Raw genomic sequence first — 19,234 nt, forward strand, 5'->3', positions numbered from 1 at the left:
CTGAATGTATAGATATCTGCCAATATCTTGGGACACCATGCAATATAACAGGGCCTTGAGCTTGAGCAAGATTGGTCTTGTGCCAACTGCAGTTATTGGTTCAAATTAAATCATATCCTACGTGCACTTGAATGTTTCAGGTAAATGCTACATTTCAGAAAGATTACGTTCTTTTGATTATCACTGGCACAACATGTAATTGCAGTACAACCATGTCATCCAACTGCAATTAGTCATTATGATAGGTTAACTTTATTGTTTGGCCTACTTAAAACTTTGAAGGCACTACAACAAACTCGAACTCTTTGAAAGAGCTTCTATCTGACTGAAGAAATGTAAAATTAATGAGTTTTATTTGCACCTCATAAATTAAAGCAGGATTATAAATCTGCTTTTAGTATTGAAGGCATACGACAAAGCTGGTGTCGGACGACAGGCATTCCTGCCCTTGTTGGAAGTAAAAAAGTTTTTCAGCTGTTTTTAGAATGGCTCTATGTTCACAGTATGGCGCTTGTCGAACCACACCAACAGTATTTGCATAGAGAGCATCTGCTTTGCATAGTTGCCTCCGGCGTAATGTAAATACCCACCAGAGATTTACTGCGCACATAAATTATAATATGGGAAGGTATGGAGTGACATTATTTCACGAAATACTAGATTTGACTGGTCTTGACGCCACAACTCGCCATTTGGTTCGATATCGCAATCAAGGGATCACCTTAGAATCTTCATACTTTGTTTCACATGAAAAAATGACCCCAAATATGCTGAGCGAACTTGTCACTTGCCAGCCATTCAAGATGCCAGCACTCGTGAGCGATGACGCCGAGAACGCTTATTAACAATTGTACTCCCACTAAAAAGCTCCTTTCAAAAACTAGCCTTGTTTCTTTGCTTCAGCGCAAATGAACGCAACAACCTTGTTGAGACGGATACCGGTGATGAGAACTCGGGGCGAGTCCTACGGAAAGAGCGAAAACGAAAGTGCACGCACAACTAATGGAATGCCGGAACAAAGGGCCACATGAGTTACAAAACAAAATCCAAGTTTACTTAGGCCCCCACGGCTCTCTATCTAGTTTCATACCGTTCTTCACACGGTCAGTGAGGAAACTGGGTTTGAGAGTGCGCTGCTGTGCGCATGCGCATATTCTTCTACTAGTGTCCGCCATATTGTGTCAGTGAGGGGTAGAATGTGTCAAAAGTCAGTCCCATAAAGTTCCCGTGTTCAAATTCGCGATCCAGCTACAGACGTTGTCATGTTCTTGAGGTGATAAAATGGCCTGCCTAAACAGTCTCAAGCAAGATATCCGGGCATTGGAAGCGTCGTTCCCGAAGAACCACGAACGATTCCAAGTGGTAGCTGCGTCAGTGGATGAACTCACTTGCAGATTTATCGGCCGCAATGGGAAGAAAATTGAAATACACGCCAACATCACAGTGAGTACTACTGCAAGCGGAGTATTGTGTGGTTGTTGCGTGTAGTTTTAAGAAGTTTTTGTGTGACGTAACCGGCCGCTTTCGCTAACAGCTGAGTGCCTTTTTTTTTCTAACTAGGCCAAGACCTTGAACAAGAGTATTGTTTACGAGCGAAATCCTACGTCCAGCAGTGCGCGTTCTTTGACACTTTCGTCATTCTTAAGAACTGTGTTATTGTGCCATTGTATACTCCGAAGCATGATCTGGAGCTTACATTTTGGTGGTGGCAGAAGTATACGTTCGATATACGGAGTGTGCTGAAAATCGGTGTATTGTTGCCATCGTGGGCTGGCGCGCTGCAACGCTGTCTCGCTTTTGGGCTCGCAGTCCTGCTTCGCTAATGCCTCGTGCAGCAGCTTCTGACGCAAGCGAACACGCTTGTGTAAACACAGGCCTAGGTGAAGCATATAATTCACCCAGGGCTGTAGTCGTTTAGCACGATTCGGGGAAACCTATGCCTTCACGCGAACCATGGCTACGACGCCCGCAACATAGCAGCCCGCTGGAGACACGAACTTGCGGGCGTATCCCATATTTAGGAGAACGTATGTCGTTAGACTAGCAATCACTGCGTTGTCCCGTTGGATCACCTTTTCTCCCGCATAAGAGGGTGCATGAAGGTGGAAAAAGAAACCTGAAAATAGGAGCGCGCAGTGACCAAGCAACATAAAAACGAAAAAAAAAAAAAAAAAAAAATCCTGCCAGCCGATGTCTGGACGCTTCCGTGCGAGGAGCGTCGCCCCGAACGCCGACTTTCGCGGAACGTCGCAGTAGGAGTGTTGACTCTCTTGGGTTTTCTTTGTTTCCTGCTCCTATCGCCGCTGGACAGCGTGGACCTTTGTTCGAGCAGTCGCACTTGTTGTTCCTGCGTGTTACATATGATGAGCATGTCAGACGTGCGTGGTTCTGACCAACGGCGTACGGAAAAAAAAAAAAAAAAAGTGAATTGCGATCTGTGATTGTTGGCGTGTGCGTAGCGTAGTGCCGGTAGTTTAAAGGCGTTATTCACGCCAACATTTGTGACGCGGTAGTACTGCATAAGCGACCGGAATTACTATGAAACAAGAATACCGATGTCTTTCGGGAAGCCTCTTCCTTGACCAGTGTGCAACAAAAACATTGCAGGAGACGTACCCCTCAACACCACCGGTCTGGTTCTCCGATACTGAGGACCCAAGCATTACGAACATTGTTGAGCTTCTTACAAACACCGCAGGCCGAGACAACCACGTGAGTGTTCCGGTGTATCAGCAGTCCTGGCTGCGATGTGTCATTGGATTTGTGCCAATTCATGCAGTGTGTTTGCCATCAATGCTTGTAGTAAAGGGACTTCCCATGCATTTCTGCACCAATAAGTTGGGGAGGTTCTTCGCTGCAGGCAAGCTAAGCACCACGTTAGACTGTTCTGCACATTTAGTTTTATTAGGTTACTTTGGCCAAGCATATTGGCAGCAGTTGTTTTCCCTTTTATGCTTTTTTGTTATGGAGAAAATGTAATTGGCTTTAAAAGCTTGACCTGTTAACTAGGGCAAATTAGTTTGACAACATTGGCACCATCCAGCTTTTGAGTATTTATGGCATTACACGGGCTAGTATAGGAGGCATCAGCATATGCAGAACTGGCTTCTTATGAAAAGGCAACTTCTTTTACCGAACATTGACACATATTTTCGAATATGTAGAAAATCTACCATGTGCTTCTTACACGTAAAAGGGTCACACACATAGCAAGTATGAAAATTACGCAATATTTTAATGATATTTAATTTCATCCTCAACTTTTGTCGAAGTGCCTGACCTGCCGTCATCTACATTATCGCGACACAGAATCAAATTTACAAGACTTTGTGTAGCAATAAGGCTAGCTATGATGGTGCTGCTCATAAAAAAAAGTGAGCGTTTCTCCTAGTGCGCTCTCGTGTAGTAGCTGCAGGGATGGAGTAAACCACTGTATTGAGACGTCATTTCACAACCACCTCCTTGGTGTACAAACAAAACTGGTCTGTAATAAGAACAAGCATTACAGTGACTTATTTAGGGTTCTCTGGGTGATTTTTAGCATACTTTAGAAGGCTTGGGTTTTTATTTATAGCAAGAAACACAAAAGATGTCATCCCAGTACCTGTACTTGCATGTGTGCACGTGTTCATCCTTATTCAGTTAAATTTGAATTCTATACTTTCTCTACTGAGTAGCAATTTTCGTGACTATTAAACATTTCATTATATACATACAAGGGAATACTGTCTGTGTACATTTGTTGGAAAGCAAAACACTGTATAACTAGATTTACAGCATGCCTGCAAAATGTGCTGGACACAGCTGGCCTTTGTTCCTGGCCACAAAGAGCACTTACACAGATTTATTTGTGGCAGGATAACGTCTTCCTCACATTACACACAAACATGATGAAAATGCAGCACACAAATTTGCACTGGCAGAGGGAAAACACACAGTTGAAGCAGTGTGCTACCATGCCCCATTATCATCTGTTGTTGGCCTGTACTGTTTGTTACTGTCTATGCTGTTATCAACACAGGCACCCTTTGACACCCTGATCATGCGAGAAAGACATCTGTTCGCACAGTAATGTAGAATGAGGATATGTGGCACTTGTATTTCACCATCGTTGTGGTGACTTCACTTCTCATGATAAATGTTCAATAGACGATATTGAAAGCTTGCAAGTGTGCTTCTCCACACACCTTCTTTGACGCAACTAAGATGGCGCACCTTGGGCTGGGATTCTAACTGAGGTATCGAAATATGGGTTAGTGAAATCATTCCTGTCACCGCCCGTTCTCCACAACATCATATCCATCAAAACACGTCTCAGCTTTAGCAGGGCTACTAGCAGGAAAATAGGCATCTTGGTTAGGGAAAGTTAGCTCTGTGGGAAAACTGGCGTACACACTTTTGCATATAATCTATTTTGTGTAGTAAGGATACAGTAATGCCTTGAGACCCATTGCAGAGCTGCAATTTCAATGCTCAATGCTTTAACTTGAAACCATCTTGTGCAGTGGTGATTTATCTGCACCAAGCTGCAGGATGTCACTGTCCATAGTTTATTAAATGAGAATGAGTAATTTATGCTTAACCTGATCTTTCAGAACAGAAATAAAACCATGTGTATTGTCATGTATGTCATTTATAAGGGCACTTACTAAGAAACAGAAGTGGTATAGAATAAACACTACTATAGGTCAAAGAGGTTCTAACTGCAGCATCTTTTCTTTTGCCCCTTTTCTTACCATGTACATTAGACAAAAGTTCAATCTTAGCTACAGTGCCGTACCAGCTTCCACTGCATGCATTCAGTGCATTGTTACAAGTAGTGACACACGTCGACGGTGGCGGAAGGATTAAATGAAGGCCTCTGAATTTATGTTGCATTGGTAGCATGAATAGTACCATTTGGTCATGATTTTAGCAGTGGCTACTTGTTATTTAGCCGACATAGCCATACTTTCTTCCAGATAGAAGTTCTTGTGATCTCAGGAAATGGTTTTTTCAGTAACAATGTAAAAACTGAAATCGCACATAATTTTGCATTAGTGTTATGTGACATTAAATGAGTGGAATATTGACAGGAGACATTAACAGGGACAGCTAGCATTATTCTAAGCAAAGGTAAATTATATTCATCCTCTTCTTGCTTGAATACACATCTTTGTTTCTATGCAAATAATTCTTACACTTCCATAATGCTTGTGTTCCCCATTAGGAAGTACATATACACTGGGCAGACCATATAACAAATTGATTGGTGCTTTTTGGCCATTTCTGGCTCTTGTGCCACTAGACACCACATCATAATCAAATCATCAGACCATATAACAGTGCCAAAATTGATGTTATAACAATAACATATTTTGTTCATTTGCTTTATCTTTTTTGTTCTGACTTGTTAGACATGGTCAAATACGAAGTCAAAGCGAAAAAGTGCCGGGGGGGGGGGGGGGGGTCTTGGAGGGCAGTTACTAAAACTACTGTTATGTGCCTTTTCTCTTTTGAACTGATATAAATAGTTGGAAAATTCAAGTATGTTAAATGTGGATGTTGGATCACTTCTTCTGTATATCATTGCGCATCAATATTCACAAAGTGCAGCTTGCGTGAACAACCACAATCTTGCACTTTTTTGGCACTGCAAAGTCTGGCAGTGATTCTGACTGAAATGGATCTTTCAGCATTGTAGTAAAAGTGCAGCATAAGCTCCGCCAGCAAGAACACACTGCACCTGCTCACTGTGCCTCTGCGCTCTGTGACATGGTTCTCGGGTGATGCCAATATTGTAAGAAGTTCTCCTCTGCCTTGGCATCCCGGAAATGAGCTAACATAATTGGCTGGCACATCTATACACAAGAACTGGATGTGGGCTAATTGGAACATAATTTATGTTTTCAAGTACTGCCAAGATGAAACTTCTTCATCCATCTCCTTCCTTGTCAAAATAGGTTAATCTTGGCAGCACTTCAAAATGCACTTATACGCACGCTCTTTCGAGTTTGACAACAGTGCCTTTAGCAATGCATTTTTGGGTTGTCACCGACTTTAGTTGACTAGTGGCATTGCATGTGACAGGTAATGTTACGAGTGGGCTGCTAAGCACGAAGTCGCGGCATCAGATCCCTGCCATGGCGGCCGCATTCCGATGAGGGCGAAATGGGAAAACAACCGTGTACTTAGATATAGGTGCACATTCAAGAACCCAGGTAGTCTAAATTATTCCGGAGTCCCCCACTACGGCGTGCCACATAATCAAAACGTGGTTTCGGCACGTAAAAACCCAATTATCTAATGCAATTACTTGGGAGGCACAGGTATGTGGATGAAAATAAGTACACATTTTCTTGTAGCTATAGTTGCATCCAAGCTATAGTATACTGTCCCAAATTGTATGAATTCCTGCAGACATGTGGTTAATAAACTGCTGTATTTAACTTTTGAATCTGAACTACGGCATGCCTGAGTGGTAAGCAACGTGTTTTCAACACTGATGGTGCTCTGATCTGGTTTGGATAGCGCACAGGTTGTTTGGCAAATATTTAAACGGCCCCTAAACAACATCCCTCATTTTTTACACATTTAAAACAAACGTATGCATCGCCTAGAGAATGCGATGACCATCATCTCTGGTGAATGTAGCAGGGCTACGTGCCACCGGAACGCCACAATTTCAAAAAGCGATCCCGTGCTCCTCTCCTGGCCTTTCGGTGCCTTCTTCGTGCGCCATGTGAACAGTGCTCCATGTGATGTCACCAGGGTTTAGCTGTCGATCGGTTGGTTGTCTAGGAATGACAGCGCCAACATGCCAAGCGCCGACTGTGTTCTGAGAATGGATGGGGACTTGCCCATTGTGCACCATTGAACCTGTAATGAAGCTTCCATTTAAGTCACCTTCATGCGGAGGGTGATTAAGGGCAATAATGAAGGAGCCTTTCTTCTGGCACGCGGATGCGACCTCTAGCTTTGGCTGCACTGCGTAGAGTTGGTGAGAGTATGCGGCAAGGAGGAGAGAGGGTAGGGTAGCAAAGCATGAGGGAAACTGCGGTGACTGCATTTCCGTTCATCAAAACCTGTCACTTTGCTGTTACTGTACCAGTTCAAAATATTGTTACGGCTATGAGTTCATAGTAGACTAATACACATCAGCCACTATGTAACTCATTTTTGAGTTCAGGGAGGCTTACGGGCAACCCATGTGTGCTTCCTCTGTTGCTTGGGCAGTGTTTGGGTGGACGCCAGGCTTTTTTCATTGTCACCAGTTAATTTTGACTGACTACATACCTTTTAATGTATTTTGGTTGTACTTGATGTTTTATGAGAACACATTTCTCTATGAGCAATTTATTTTTTGAAACCACATCCAACTTTTGCAATCTCCCAAGATTTATTGGTCCATATATAAATTTTACTTTTATGTTGAAAGTGCATGTGCATGAAAGAGAAATGGAAAGGTTTGAAATGTTACATAATTGTCACCTCAATAGGGTGAATGTGTGGCCATAGGTTCTGAAGTGTTTCAGCTGTAATGTGAAGTGTTTCAGCAGTACATCAGCTGTAAAAGCTGATGTACTGTACTGTTTAGAAATATTGAATATTTGCTTATAAAAGCTGAGAAAATCTGTTGCCTATAAGAAAGAAAACTCTGCATTCTTTTCTTTGCTTAGCTTGCATTTTCATGTGTAACATATTATTGGATCACACATAATGGCATTTTCATTTTCTGTTAATCTTCTCACCAACCTCAAGTGAAGTTTGTCGTTCCTTACTTTCTTTTGTTCTTTATTTATTTATATATGTATTTTTCAATATAAAACATGCAAATGCAATATTTTGTCAACCCAGCAAAGCATTGATGCTTTTAATTAATCGGGACTGGGTGGTGCACTGACCTAAATGATGAAACTTAGTTTTGCTTTTAAATAAACTAAGAAATAGGAACAATATAAAAATACGGCACATAAAAAAAACTTATTTGTTTGCCATTAAAGTCCATGAAAGCAACCTTGCTTTGATGTGTACCACTACATAATCCTGATGGCACTGTGCAAGTGTAAGGTTTCTGTTTTTCTTTCTTTTCCTTTTTTTTTTAACAGCGAAGCTGTTCAAGCCAGGTGTAATTTGTGGTTTGTGGTTCGTATCAAGAAATAAAAGAAACTTTCTTGCCGAGGCAGAGTTCGAACCCGCATACCGACCTTCCCAAGGCGAGCGTCGTAACTACTAGGCTATACAGCCACGCTTGCAGAACATGCATTTATGCAAACCATATGACTGCATTCCCACGCTTGTGCTCCGCGAGGTGAAGAAGAAATAAGAAGAAGAGAGATAGAGAAAATGAGAGAGAGAGGGAGAGACGCATTCACGGAGCTGGTCTGCTGGAACGCGTTGTCGGTGTTGCAAGCTGTGCTATGCAAAGCGCAGTGACAGCCGTAAGTCCGAGACGCGTGAAAAGAAATTATCATCATGAGTAATAAGATGAAAAGTTCACGTGCACTTCTGGAAAATGCTGGGCTACAATCGCCGAGCTTCGCTGTTTCAAGCATTGCGTGGCCCAGTGCAAGGTTAAGCGTTCATTTTCTTTCATTTACTATTTTTCCTTTTCTTTTGTTCAGCTATTTTTTACACGTTGTTTTCACACAAACAGTAGCAGGAGCAATGACATATAACAGATAATGACAGTAAGCAGGTAAAGCGACAGATAATACAGCACAATGCTCCTGTTAGTCTTATACAATAGTTTGAAAAGCTGTCATTTTAAAAAGTAGCATTACATCATTTCCTATGATTACTTTGTCATTAGTCAGAGCTGGTGTACAAAAATATTTTTTTTCTTCTTTTTTGTTTAATGACAGTACTTAAGAACCTCAAGTATTTTACTAAGATGGAACAGTACATAAAATGCTCTCAGTCGGTTACCATAATTCGTGAAGGCCTTATCTCGCACAAATGTTTCCTACATACTTCACTGTGTAGAATTTTATTTCTCGGATAGCCAAATGATTAGGCTCACTTAAAGGCAACTTTCATTACTCTGCTAATGCAAGAAACGACATAGCCCTAGTTTTGTGTTAGTGCAATGACACAGGATTATTAATACGCAATCTGTTAATGGGGCACACAGCTTTGTGGTGATGTGGTTGTATAATAAGTGCAGCCAGCATGTTCAGAATATTGATCTAAAAGGAAGCATTGTTCGGTTAGTAATAAAGACCTATGTATTCAGACAATGTTGATTGATGACCTAGGATTTTGGTATGTGAATTTATCATTATTTAAGTACCACTTTAATTTGGTAATACTGAAATAGAGGCACTCGCTTGAAATGCTGCAGAATAAGGCGTCGGGCACAACCCCATAAAAATAAATGTGGGTCACGTAATGACCATGCGGTAGTTGTGCTACTATGATGATACATGCATTGCAGTGCAGGCGGCTTAGTATTACTGCTCTTTGTGTACTAGCACTCCTTAAGGTGCATTGGGGAAATATTTGTGGAAACTAGAGGATTGCATATTAAGGAACAGGCACTAGCATGCAGTTGCCGAAATATTGCATTTGGTCTTGCAAAGCGCTGCGATTTACTTGCAGTAAAGAAGGTATCTAGTGCAGTGTTTATTAACAAGTGCGATGTATCAATAATATTGTAAATTAAGTTTATATGAGACCAGATTTGCACCTTATCTATTAGGGCACACAGGTAAGCATTCATAACCGCAATGATAACAGTAGAATATTTAAGCACCATGAGAACCGAAAGCCATGCAAACTATTGCTGAGTAGCCTTGTCGAGCATTCCTGACTTGCTTGTCAGTCTGTTCATTCCCATGGCAAATTTAAAATACTAAACTCTCGGACAACTTTCTGTGGCAATGAAGGGAAAACTACAGAGGCACAACTTCCCGACATGTGCTACAGCGTCAAGTAGAGACAATTGCTAAACACTTTTTTTGAACGGATACTGAATCAGCGTGTGACAGTTACACATTTGCTTAAATGGGGAACAGAAAAGCTGAAAAATAGGTCAAATTTATTACTCGTTGTTGTATTTGGTCTTATTTCGTAGTCCATAGAGCATGGGTCATATATGTCCCCAGGGCTGTCAACTCCAGGGAAATTTCCCAGATAATGTAATTTTCAAGTCTATGTGGGAATAAAGGGAATCTTGCTTGTTTAAGGAAAGTTTTTGGCTCCATATATAGCTAGAATTTTATAGGTAATTTATATATTTTTTTCCGAGATAACACAGAATAGCAGCGGCTTTGGCCATATTTGGGTTATTCCCTCCAGCCGTTTGGCGGCTTGTTGTGCAATCATCTTGCAACACTGGATCACTCGAACTTTTTTCTGCAAATATTGCAAAATTAGTGTAGCGGTGCGCCTTCCGCTGCTACTCTTGCATACAGCACTGACAGCTTGGTGCAGAAGGCATGCAAAATAAACGCTTGACTCTCGGCTCGCATGAGTTTGGATCGCTCATGTATCACTTCTCCTCACCAGATTTCTTTTGGCCATGGATTTAGCCCACAGAACTAATATTTGTGAAATTTCCACTTAAGCGTAAAGGCTTTACAATATTATTTCTGATCGTAAAAGTAGAAGTGAAGAAGAAAACAGTGAATATTTAGTATTATATAATTATTTGGGCAAGTGAGGGAAATTGACTTTTCATGTTGGCAGCCCTCTATGTCCCATGCACCTAGTGCAAGATTTCGGCTTTTTTTAATCTTCCATTCGCTGTTTTACTATTTTTTCTTGGGTGGAAGATCAGTGTGCTGTCCTGTGTAATTTTGTCTGTGGTGTTTGTGTAGCACTACGGTATTCCTTCTACCAGCGTTACACGCAGCTCACTCAACAAAGATGTGGATCAAGAAACGTCGTATAATGTCTGGTCGCACATGGTGGCATAGTGAAAGGTGCCACTTTACAAATTTTTAGAAAATCTTCTTGCTCTCTTTAAACGCACCAAATGCGCAATGCCTCTTGCAAGTCAAAATTGTAGAACTGGATTTAATACCGTGATATACTCACGGGGAATGCAATTCCATGAAAATTCATGAAACTAGTTTGTAATTTTTATTGCCAAATGCCTCATTGATGTGCATAGAACCGGCTCCACTATGTTTATTGACTTTCAGTTTAAAATGAGAAAATATTTGGTGTACTAAATGCACCAAAAGTGCTTGTTGCTGAGCTAAATAGTTAAGTGGCTGGTCCATCACTGATATATCCTCTTGCGGCATTTTATTCTGAAAGAAATGGAATTTGTTCCTAAAGGCTTGATCTTAATTGCTGTTTTTCTTTCCCGGTTTGATTGCAGCTTCTTCAACAGGTGAAGCTATTAGTCACAGAACTGTGCAAGGTCCACAGCTTGCCAGAACCAGCAGAGTTGGAAACAATAGATTACTTCCAGGTGAGGCAACCGGTGTGCTTCCACAAGTAGTCCTGCTTGCATATTTAGATCTGAGCATAGTTTCCTACAAAAATTACTAGCAAGATCTCTGGTGCGAGGGTGTGTTGGATTTGTCTAAACTTTACCCATCTGACTTCAAACAGTGTTGTGATATTGCAAATTGGTCTTTTATAACAAATGTTGCAACTATTCGCAATGATTATGCATGCATGCCGAGATTTATTGCCTTTCTGTCTTAGAAAAAGTATTATTTTTGGAAATAAAAAAAAATAAAACACAATGGGGGGGGCTGCCTCAAGAATGTCTGAAGCCACAAGTTTGAAGATAGGGCTGTACTGTGCTACCCATCATTTCCATGGTAGCTGAATGGTCACAGTGCCAGAGTTCCCTCTATAGTAAATTTTAGAAAGCACTATGGATATGTGTGTGCGTACGCCTGTTATGAAAGCTGATGGCAACTATACAGACACTTGAGGTACATTTTCGCTGTTACCACCATGTTGTCCTGAGGAAAGTATAAGTGTGAGGAGGATGAGCAGCCCACACATCAAAAAGGCAGGTGACTTCATGCGCGCAGTCTTCATGTGCCCTGTGTTCGAGGTCATGTGATCTAGCCCGGCAGTGGCTGCATGGCTGCCGCACGGTCAAGCACATACGCACATGGCGACCTGCGTACTGTTAATTGGAGGTCATGTGCTGTGGTTGCCAGAGGAAAAGGCAACCATGCAAGGTTGAGCAGAGATCTCTCGGGGCTTCACACACACCTTCTTCCTGTGCGCTTAGTGTTGCAGTTCATGTGGTCAGACTTTTGAAGACGTGTCGCAGTTCAAATGGTGAACGGCAGCCTGAAATATTCCCTTTTGGACAAGCATGTGCACTCCCCGTTGCCGGCACTGTGAAAGCATGTGCTCGCAGTCATACTGCAGGCCTTGTGTCCCAAGCAGAAGGGGTAAGGTACACAGATAAATATGCATACAAAGGCTAGAACGCTAATATAACATGACAGGAAAAAAGAAGAAAAAGAAAAGGAAATCTTAAGAAAGCAAACAAAACAGCATGAAACACCAGTTTCAGTTGAATGATCTGTTGAAAATCAGTTTCAAGTGATTCTGCAGAGTTAAGATAATGAAAAGGTATGGCACTCCATTCTTCTATAGTTCTGGGGAAAAAGGAATACTTCAAGAGGTTTGTCTTCGCAAGGTAAGAGAGAGAGTAAGAGGTGTGGCAATGACTAATCTTTCTTGATGCAAACAAAAAAAAGTTATAGGCTAAGATCTAAAGAAAGTTTACAGCTTATTAATGCGTAAAGGAATTTCAGTGGTAACATTTCTTGAATTGTTTGAAGGGTGTGAAGTCCATTAGTGCACAATAACTCGGTTACAGACACTTCACGGCTGTTGTAAAAAATAAAACGATTGTCTCTCAAGGATATTATGTATGCTCTCAAGGGCATTACTGTTAGTTCTAGAGAATGGATCTTAAATAATTCAAGAATATTCTTGTTTGGGTGGAATAAATGTAGTATTAGCTAATGACTTCACTTCAGGGGATGCAGATGCATCTTTACGCTTATGGCGTAGTAGACATAGTTTTCTAAAAGCCACGAGAACAGTGTTGGTAATATGGTTATGCCAGTTTAGGTTGTTAGTAATTGTAATTTCGAGATACTTGTGTTCATTGACTTCAGTCGAGGTGTGTGGGCTAGTAGAGTAGGAAAAGTTCAGTGGTATTTTTTTTTTTTTGTTATGCATAGTAGCACATAATGTTTGTCTTTAAGTGCATGACACCACGCTTGTGTATCAGTCAATCAAATATTATTGAGCATCACACAGATGTCTAGAGGTGCAAAATTGAATGTTTACTGCACTTATATGGTATAAGGGCGTTGTGAAGGTTCGCCTTGATTGAGTCATGTATACATCCTTTTTTAGTTGGAATGCGTGGTCACTTGTCTCCTCTGGGGTCTCTGTGTGCTTGTGTATTTGTTTCCTTGCAATGTTGTGCTGCTTGCTCGCGACCCGAGTGGCTTCCAGAGAAAGCCTGCAAAGTGGCGGTGGCCAGACTGGTGTCGGCGAAAAAGGGAGCGGCAGGGGTTCTCGTGCACTGGGTCTTGTGAGCACCATAAATCGCACGGTGCGCCGCTAGAGGCATCTGGAGAAGGTTTGGGTCGGCAGCGAGACGGTGTGGGCAGCTCGGTAGGTTCTAGTGGCGCCCACCACCGGTGTTAGTTATGGAGCCTGGACACGTGGTCCTGGAGCTGGGGGTGAGAATGTGGGCGGCTGAGCATGGCAGTGTAGGCGACACTTGAGAGACAACGGACCGATTTGCCAAGGGGCGACGGACTGCCCTGAGGCCTTTGCTCAGCTGCATTCATTAATGTGTACTCGCTTTCCTTGTTTATTATATTCTCGCAGGGTAAGCTCCGTCTTCTGCAATTAAATTCAGTTCTAATTATTAACATCCACGATTTTGAGTATCTGAATACTGAAGCCCGAGAACAGTGCAGCGGCTTAAGGAAAGCTGATGACTACGAAGACAAACTAAAACAGCAAGAAAGAAGAACCCGTCGATGGAAGAAAGAAGAAAATTTTACTTATGGCCAATAAAACTACAAATCTTACTTTGTGCAATTGTCTAATAGTTTGCTGTTGTCACTGCTTTGTCTTTTGGGCAAAACTGACTTTTTTAGAGCACAGCTTGTAGACGCCCTTTCATGCGCCGAGCGTCAGCGTGCTTTGGCATAACCAAGCGAACGAGCAGAGCGAAGGATGAAAGAGCGAATGTGGAGCACAGCGGGGATGAAATACAGCGAGAGCAAAGAGAGCGTGAGGAGGAAAGTGTAGGAGGTTATGGCAAAAGTGCGAGAAGAAAAGCGTAGTACCGCACAAGATGGGCTCTGCGGTCATGACCGCCACGAGATGGGGCCAGATAAGCACGCCATCGTCTGTTCACCGATGGCATGCTGCAAGCGCGTTCGATACCATATATGGAAAGTGCTGCATGAGTGGAGGTCTGTCTGCGGCGGCTGCCCACGTTCTGCCTCTCACAATCTCCCAATAAGCGAGGCAGTCGCGCGACACTGCGCTTCGTTTGCAACGTGCTGCACGAGACAGATTGTCCATGCCAACCAGTATACTGCAAAATGAAAACGCATACAGAGCTGCGCTCAAAGTTTCCATTAGAGAGTATTGTAATTGTCGGTGATTTTTTTTTTTTTTTTTTGCTGATCACTTTTGGCAGCGTTTAAGTATATATACCACGCAGCACACTGCTTCTCTGTAGCTGTTGCAATTCTTTAAAATTGCAGGATTTTTGTGCTGCATGTTTGTAATCGGTGACGACTTTTTATGCAACAGTTGCATAAGGTAAAGTTTTATCTCATGTTGGGTCAAGAGTATTGACATCGGATGACATGGGCTTCACTTGTGTGGACATAACAAGCGTGTGTTTTTTGTGCTAGGTTGAAAATTGTCCTTTAGGGCTGCATTACTTAGGTACACATGAAGTGTTTTTTTTCTCATGCAAATGCAACCATGTCACGAAAGGCTATGGAATTGCGAGCTGTTTAATCAAACCCAGTACTTGCGATGTGATCCGTGGCACCCTTCTCTCTTGTGCGCAGCAATCAGACGTTGGCAACTTACCCGACCTGCTACAGGCACCTCAGCAGCACTCGGAGGAAGAAGATGAGACGGACGTTGATGACGACATGCAAATGGAAATAGACGATGACACGGGGTCAGTGCACTTGTCCGTATTCAACAGTTTGCTTTCCTTTGTTCTGCACATGCATGTAGCTGTGTGCAATCTGTTTGAGGTGACAATAAACAGCAAAGTAGTTTAGATAGTTAGATTGCCATTGTACAAGCATCACAGCACTCATTTTCTGCCAAGAGATGACATAGTTGTTGAGGAAATTGGTGAAATTGTCACACAAATATTCCTTAATTCAAATTATGTACAGTGAAGAATTTAGGTCACTGGGTAAAGCAAATGTTATCTCCAGAAAGATGTGACCTCCACTCACATCAAGCAGATGTGACCTCCATGAGTCGCATCTAGGAGAAAGTCAGATTCTGCTTTGCGCACCTGCCTGCTTTGAACCAGAGGCCGCAGATATATTGCCACGCTCTCATGGAAAATGCTGAAAAAGCAGTGTGATCAGTTAGTGCTGATGAGTTATTCTATTGGTAGGCCCTGCAAAATTTCCAAACTGTGTTTACGTTTATTTAAAATGCAATGTAAATATGTAGCGGTAGACTGAAATTTACCAACTACATGGGAGACACATATCATAGGTGCTGATATTCTATTTTACAGTGGTATTGGCAATCCTGTTTAATGTGTACGTCATGACTCCCTTGCTTGGGAACGCTTTGTTCTCCATAAAAATGATGCATTGGGAATCTGTAGAACTAATCTACCACTTTAGATGGACTTAGTTTGCCTTTAGCATTCTCCCTAAGGGGTTCCAGGATTGCGTACTTCTACGTATAAAACAATCTCCAGATTTGAAACACAACATTCACGATACAGCTAGCACATGGGATTTCAGCACGGAGAAGGTCATCTCTTGGATATTTTTCGGACATTTGCACTTTTTTTTTTTTATTGCGATAAAGACTTGCCGTTAAGGCATTTGTACTTGAAGTTGAGAAGCTGCCACTGGTATAAATAGATGTGAATGACGATGGAAGAGTGGCATGATTGGCTACACATAGATTCAGAAATGTTTCTAATCCTTGGCTGCTTCCCAGACAGTTCATGCATCAGTAGAAAGTGAGACATACAGTAACACATCCTTCGAATCTATCATTATGGTGGAAATAGCACTCTAAAAGAGCTCCTGCAATCTAAAAGAGGTCAATCTATCAAATGGATTGGTCAGTGCAATACCCTGATGTAGATGGCTTTGTGGATGGATTTCTGTGTCATTGAATGGCTTTGAATTGAATGATTGACTTTGTGAAAGTGACTCGGAGTACATCAGTAAGGACTAAAGACTAGTTTGACTCCTTCTGGGTCCTTGTGTCTGAAGCTGTCACAAAGCTTGTGCTTGCTTGTGTGTGCACAGTAGCTTGCCGGGCTAAGTATGCATTATTTGCTGCTGGTGCAGGTCCTCGGAGAAGAGCAAGGAGGATGACCTGAGTATGGAGAACCATGCAACACTAGAGCGGCTGCGGCAGAACCAACGGCAGGACTACCTGCGCGGTTCAGTCTCGGGCTCGGTGCAGGCCACCGACAGGCTCATGAAGGAGCTCAGAGAGGTGGGCGTTGCCGAGATGTTTCAGCTCACTCCTCCTTGTGCTGCAAAATATTCGTTCAGGTGTGAGGTTGTTAATGAGATATGGACATTAACGTTCATGGTTCCATGTTCTATAGCGCATATTCCTCCAGCTGCGGATGTCAGCCTCCACCTATGGCTGCCCAAGAAACATAAAGAACATATATATACAGGGTGTCCCAGCTAAAGGTAGTAAATGTTTTAAACATGACGTAGTGCTAGGAGGCTCAAACCAACTCGGTCGTGTTGAGGATCATGTGTCCTAGTCTGCGGCATTTTTTGTTTGTTTTCCAAAGTCAATTAATTAGTCTAAACTAATTGCCTGACTTTTTAAATATTGGCTTCACCAAGAAAGTGCCAATACGAAGGTTGTAAATCACATTTAAAAATGGCCGACTGAAGTGTTTGCAACTAAGTACTATTGATGGACCTTCTTGTAATTGGCTTTAAAGAAAGCCTGCAAAGTACAAAAACAACCACACAATAGCGCCAGTATCTCGGCGCTCCCAGACGACCAACTCCATGACCGGAGTCTCCGCGACCGGAGTCGGCGCGGAGTCTCCGCGCGTTGCCGTACCGGCGCCGCCCGCTCCCTGAAGTTTCGTTCACTGCCGTTATCGGGATGCGAGAGAGAGAGATTGTGGTTGTGAAGAGGATGAGGCGCTATCGGGATGTGAGTGTTGGCCGGCGGGGGCAGTTTCATGGCCCTCGCTCGCTATGTGCTTGCGCGCCGCGATATTTAACGACTCACACCGTTCGTACGTAGCGCTATGGGGCACAAATACGTCAAAAATAAGTCCTTCTTTTAATTCGATTCGAACAAACTTCCGGGCCCCTTCGAGTTCGAATTATCAAGATTCGGCTGTATTTTCTGCTGGTGCGTCACACCCTTCGACAGGAACAACTCCTTTTGCACACATGGCAGACCCTTGTCCGCATTTTCGTTGTCTTTCGTGCGAAAGAAGCTTTGTAAGGCTTCCAGGCCAGCAAGAACTTCGGCGAAGGTAGCTGGTGGGCCCAAGCCTTCGTTCTTGCTGCCGTCTTCAGGCGCCTCGTCCGCCACCACCTCCGCTACAATCTCGGCGAGTCGTAGCGCCGCGTGCGCGGCGTCCGCCTGTTTTCGCCGCTTAGTAGTTCGAGTTGAAGTGAGGGGCGAGGTAGCGCAAAGGTCAAATCGCTCGCCGCTGCTGCCGCGCTTCGTCACTTCGGGCGAACGAGCAATGCAGAGAAGTCGCTGGAGGGGGGGGGGGGAATGGAGCACTGCAGAGAAGCCGCGCGGCGGCCGTCTGCCACTTAGCGCTTCACAAGCACATGAGAGCGGCCTTTTTGCACACCTGAATGATAATTTTTCGCTGCAGAACGTATCATATGACCGCAGTTTGCCCCAATGCTGAACGTTGCTGCCGAATAAACGTATTTTCCGGGAACGTATTAACCGGAACATATTAACACATTCCTCTATGGGGTTATGTTTATTTTTCGCGATTGCGAACCTAGGAGCCGGGTAATCGCATTAAGCGGGAACGTATCAGCGAGGTTCTACTGTAGTTTATACTAATTAATTGACTTTGCAAAATAAAAAAAGTATTACAGACTAGGACACGCGATCCTCAACACAACTCAGTTGGTTTGAGCCTCCTAGCACACTCCGTCCTTTTTAAAACATTGGCTACATTTAGCTGGGACACCCTGTATATATATATATATATATTTCAGTCTGGAAGGCCGTGAGTCTGAGCAAATTGAAAATTCCAAATCTTTTCAATATCGTCACATGGACGCGCTCATTTTTGCACTTTGTGGGTTTACTCGTGCTTCATGTCAGTGCTTTTGTCAAACCTGGCAATGGAGAGGTTGCTAAGGAGTCTTTGTTTTGGGGCCCAGGTGTACCGGTCGGAAAGCTACCGGCGAGGCGTCTTCTGTGTGGAGCTGGTGAATGACAGCCTATATGAGTGGAATGTGATGCTGCGCATTGTGGACTCTGATTCGCCACTGCACAGTGACCTGACCCTATTGAAGGAGAAGGAGGGCAAGGACCACATCTTGCTCAACATTCTGTTCAAAGAGAACTACCCCTTTGAGCCACCCTTCATCCGCGTCGTCAACCCCATGATCTCGGGTGGATACGTGCTAGGCGGCGGTGCCATCTGTATGGAGCTGCTGACGCGGCAAGGCTGGAGCAGTGCCTACACTGTTGAGGCCATCATCCTTCAGATAGCTGCCACCCTGGTCAAGGGCAAAGCCCGCATCCAGTTCAGTGGCAACAAGGTGAGCTAATGTGCTGTTGTGTAACTTCTAACCAAAGAAAAGGCTGCTCCCACTTAGCTTGATTCCACTCCACTCTAGCATGTTTCCTTTCTGTGTGGTCTCTGCCACTCTTAAGCTGGCTTTAGCTGGCTATACAGAGTGGTGGGCTTAGCCTATTACGTTCGATTTATCAAAGGTTTATGAAAATGGCAAGGATACAACAATGTATGGTTTTAAATGTGTGATTTTCTGACTGCCTTAATAGCAGCATTATAAACAGGCTGCATTGCACACTTATGCAT

The 19,234-nt window shown here is 43.1% G+C and overlaps 1 protein-coding gene across 1 annotated transcript; it reads left to right on the forward strand.

Annotated features, from left to right (window-relative positions):
- The first annotated feature begins 1,152 nt into the window (after positions 1 to 1,152).
- Positions 1,153 to 18,981, forward strand: LOC119442844 (ubiquitin-conjugating enzyme E2 Q2). The gene is made up of 6 exons (XM_037707885.2): positions 1,153 to 1,443; positions 2,608 to 2,712; positions 11,309 to 11,401; positions 15,024 to 15,139; positions 16,518 to 16,668; positions 18,570 to 18,981. Exons 1-6 carry the CDS (start codon positions 1,282 to 1,284, stop codon positions 18,960 to 18,962), a joined length of 1,020 nt encoding a protein of 339 aa, XP_037563813.1. The 5' UTR covers positions 1,153 to 1,281; the 3' UTR covers positions 18,963 to 18,981.
- The last annotated feature ends 253 nt before the right edge of the window (positions 18,982 to 19,234 follow it).

Source organism: Dermacentor silvarum, chromosome 2, assembly GCF_013339745.2.
Source record: "Dermacentor silvarum isolate Dsil-2018 chromosome 2, BIME_Dsil_1.4, whole genome shotgun sequence".
NCBI lineage: Eukaryota > Metazoa > Arthropoda > Arachnida > Ixodida > Ixodidae > Dermacentor > Dermacentor silvarum.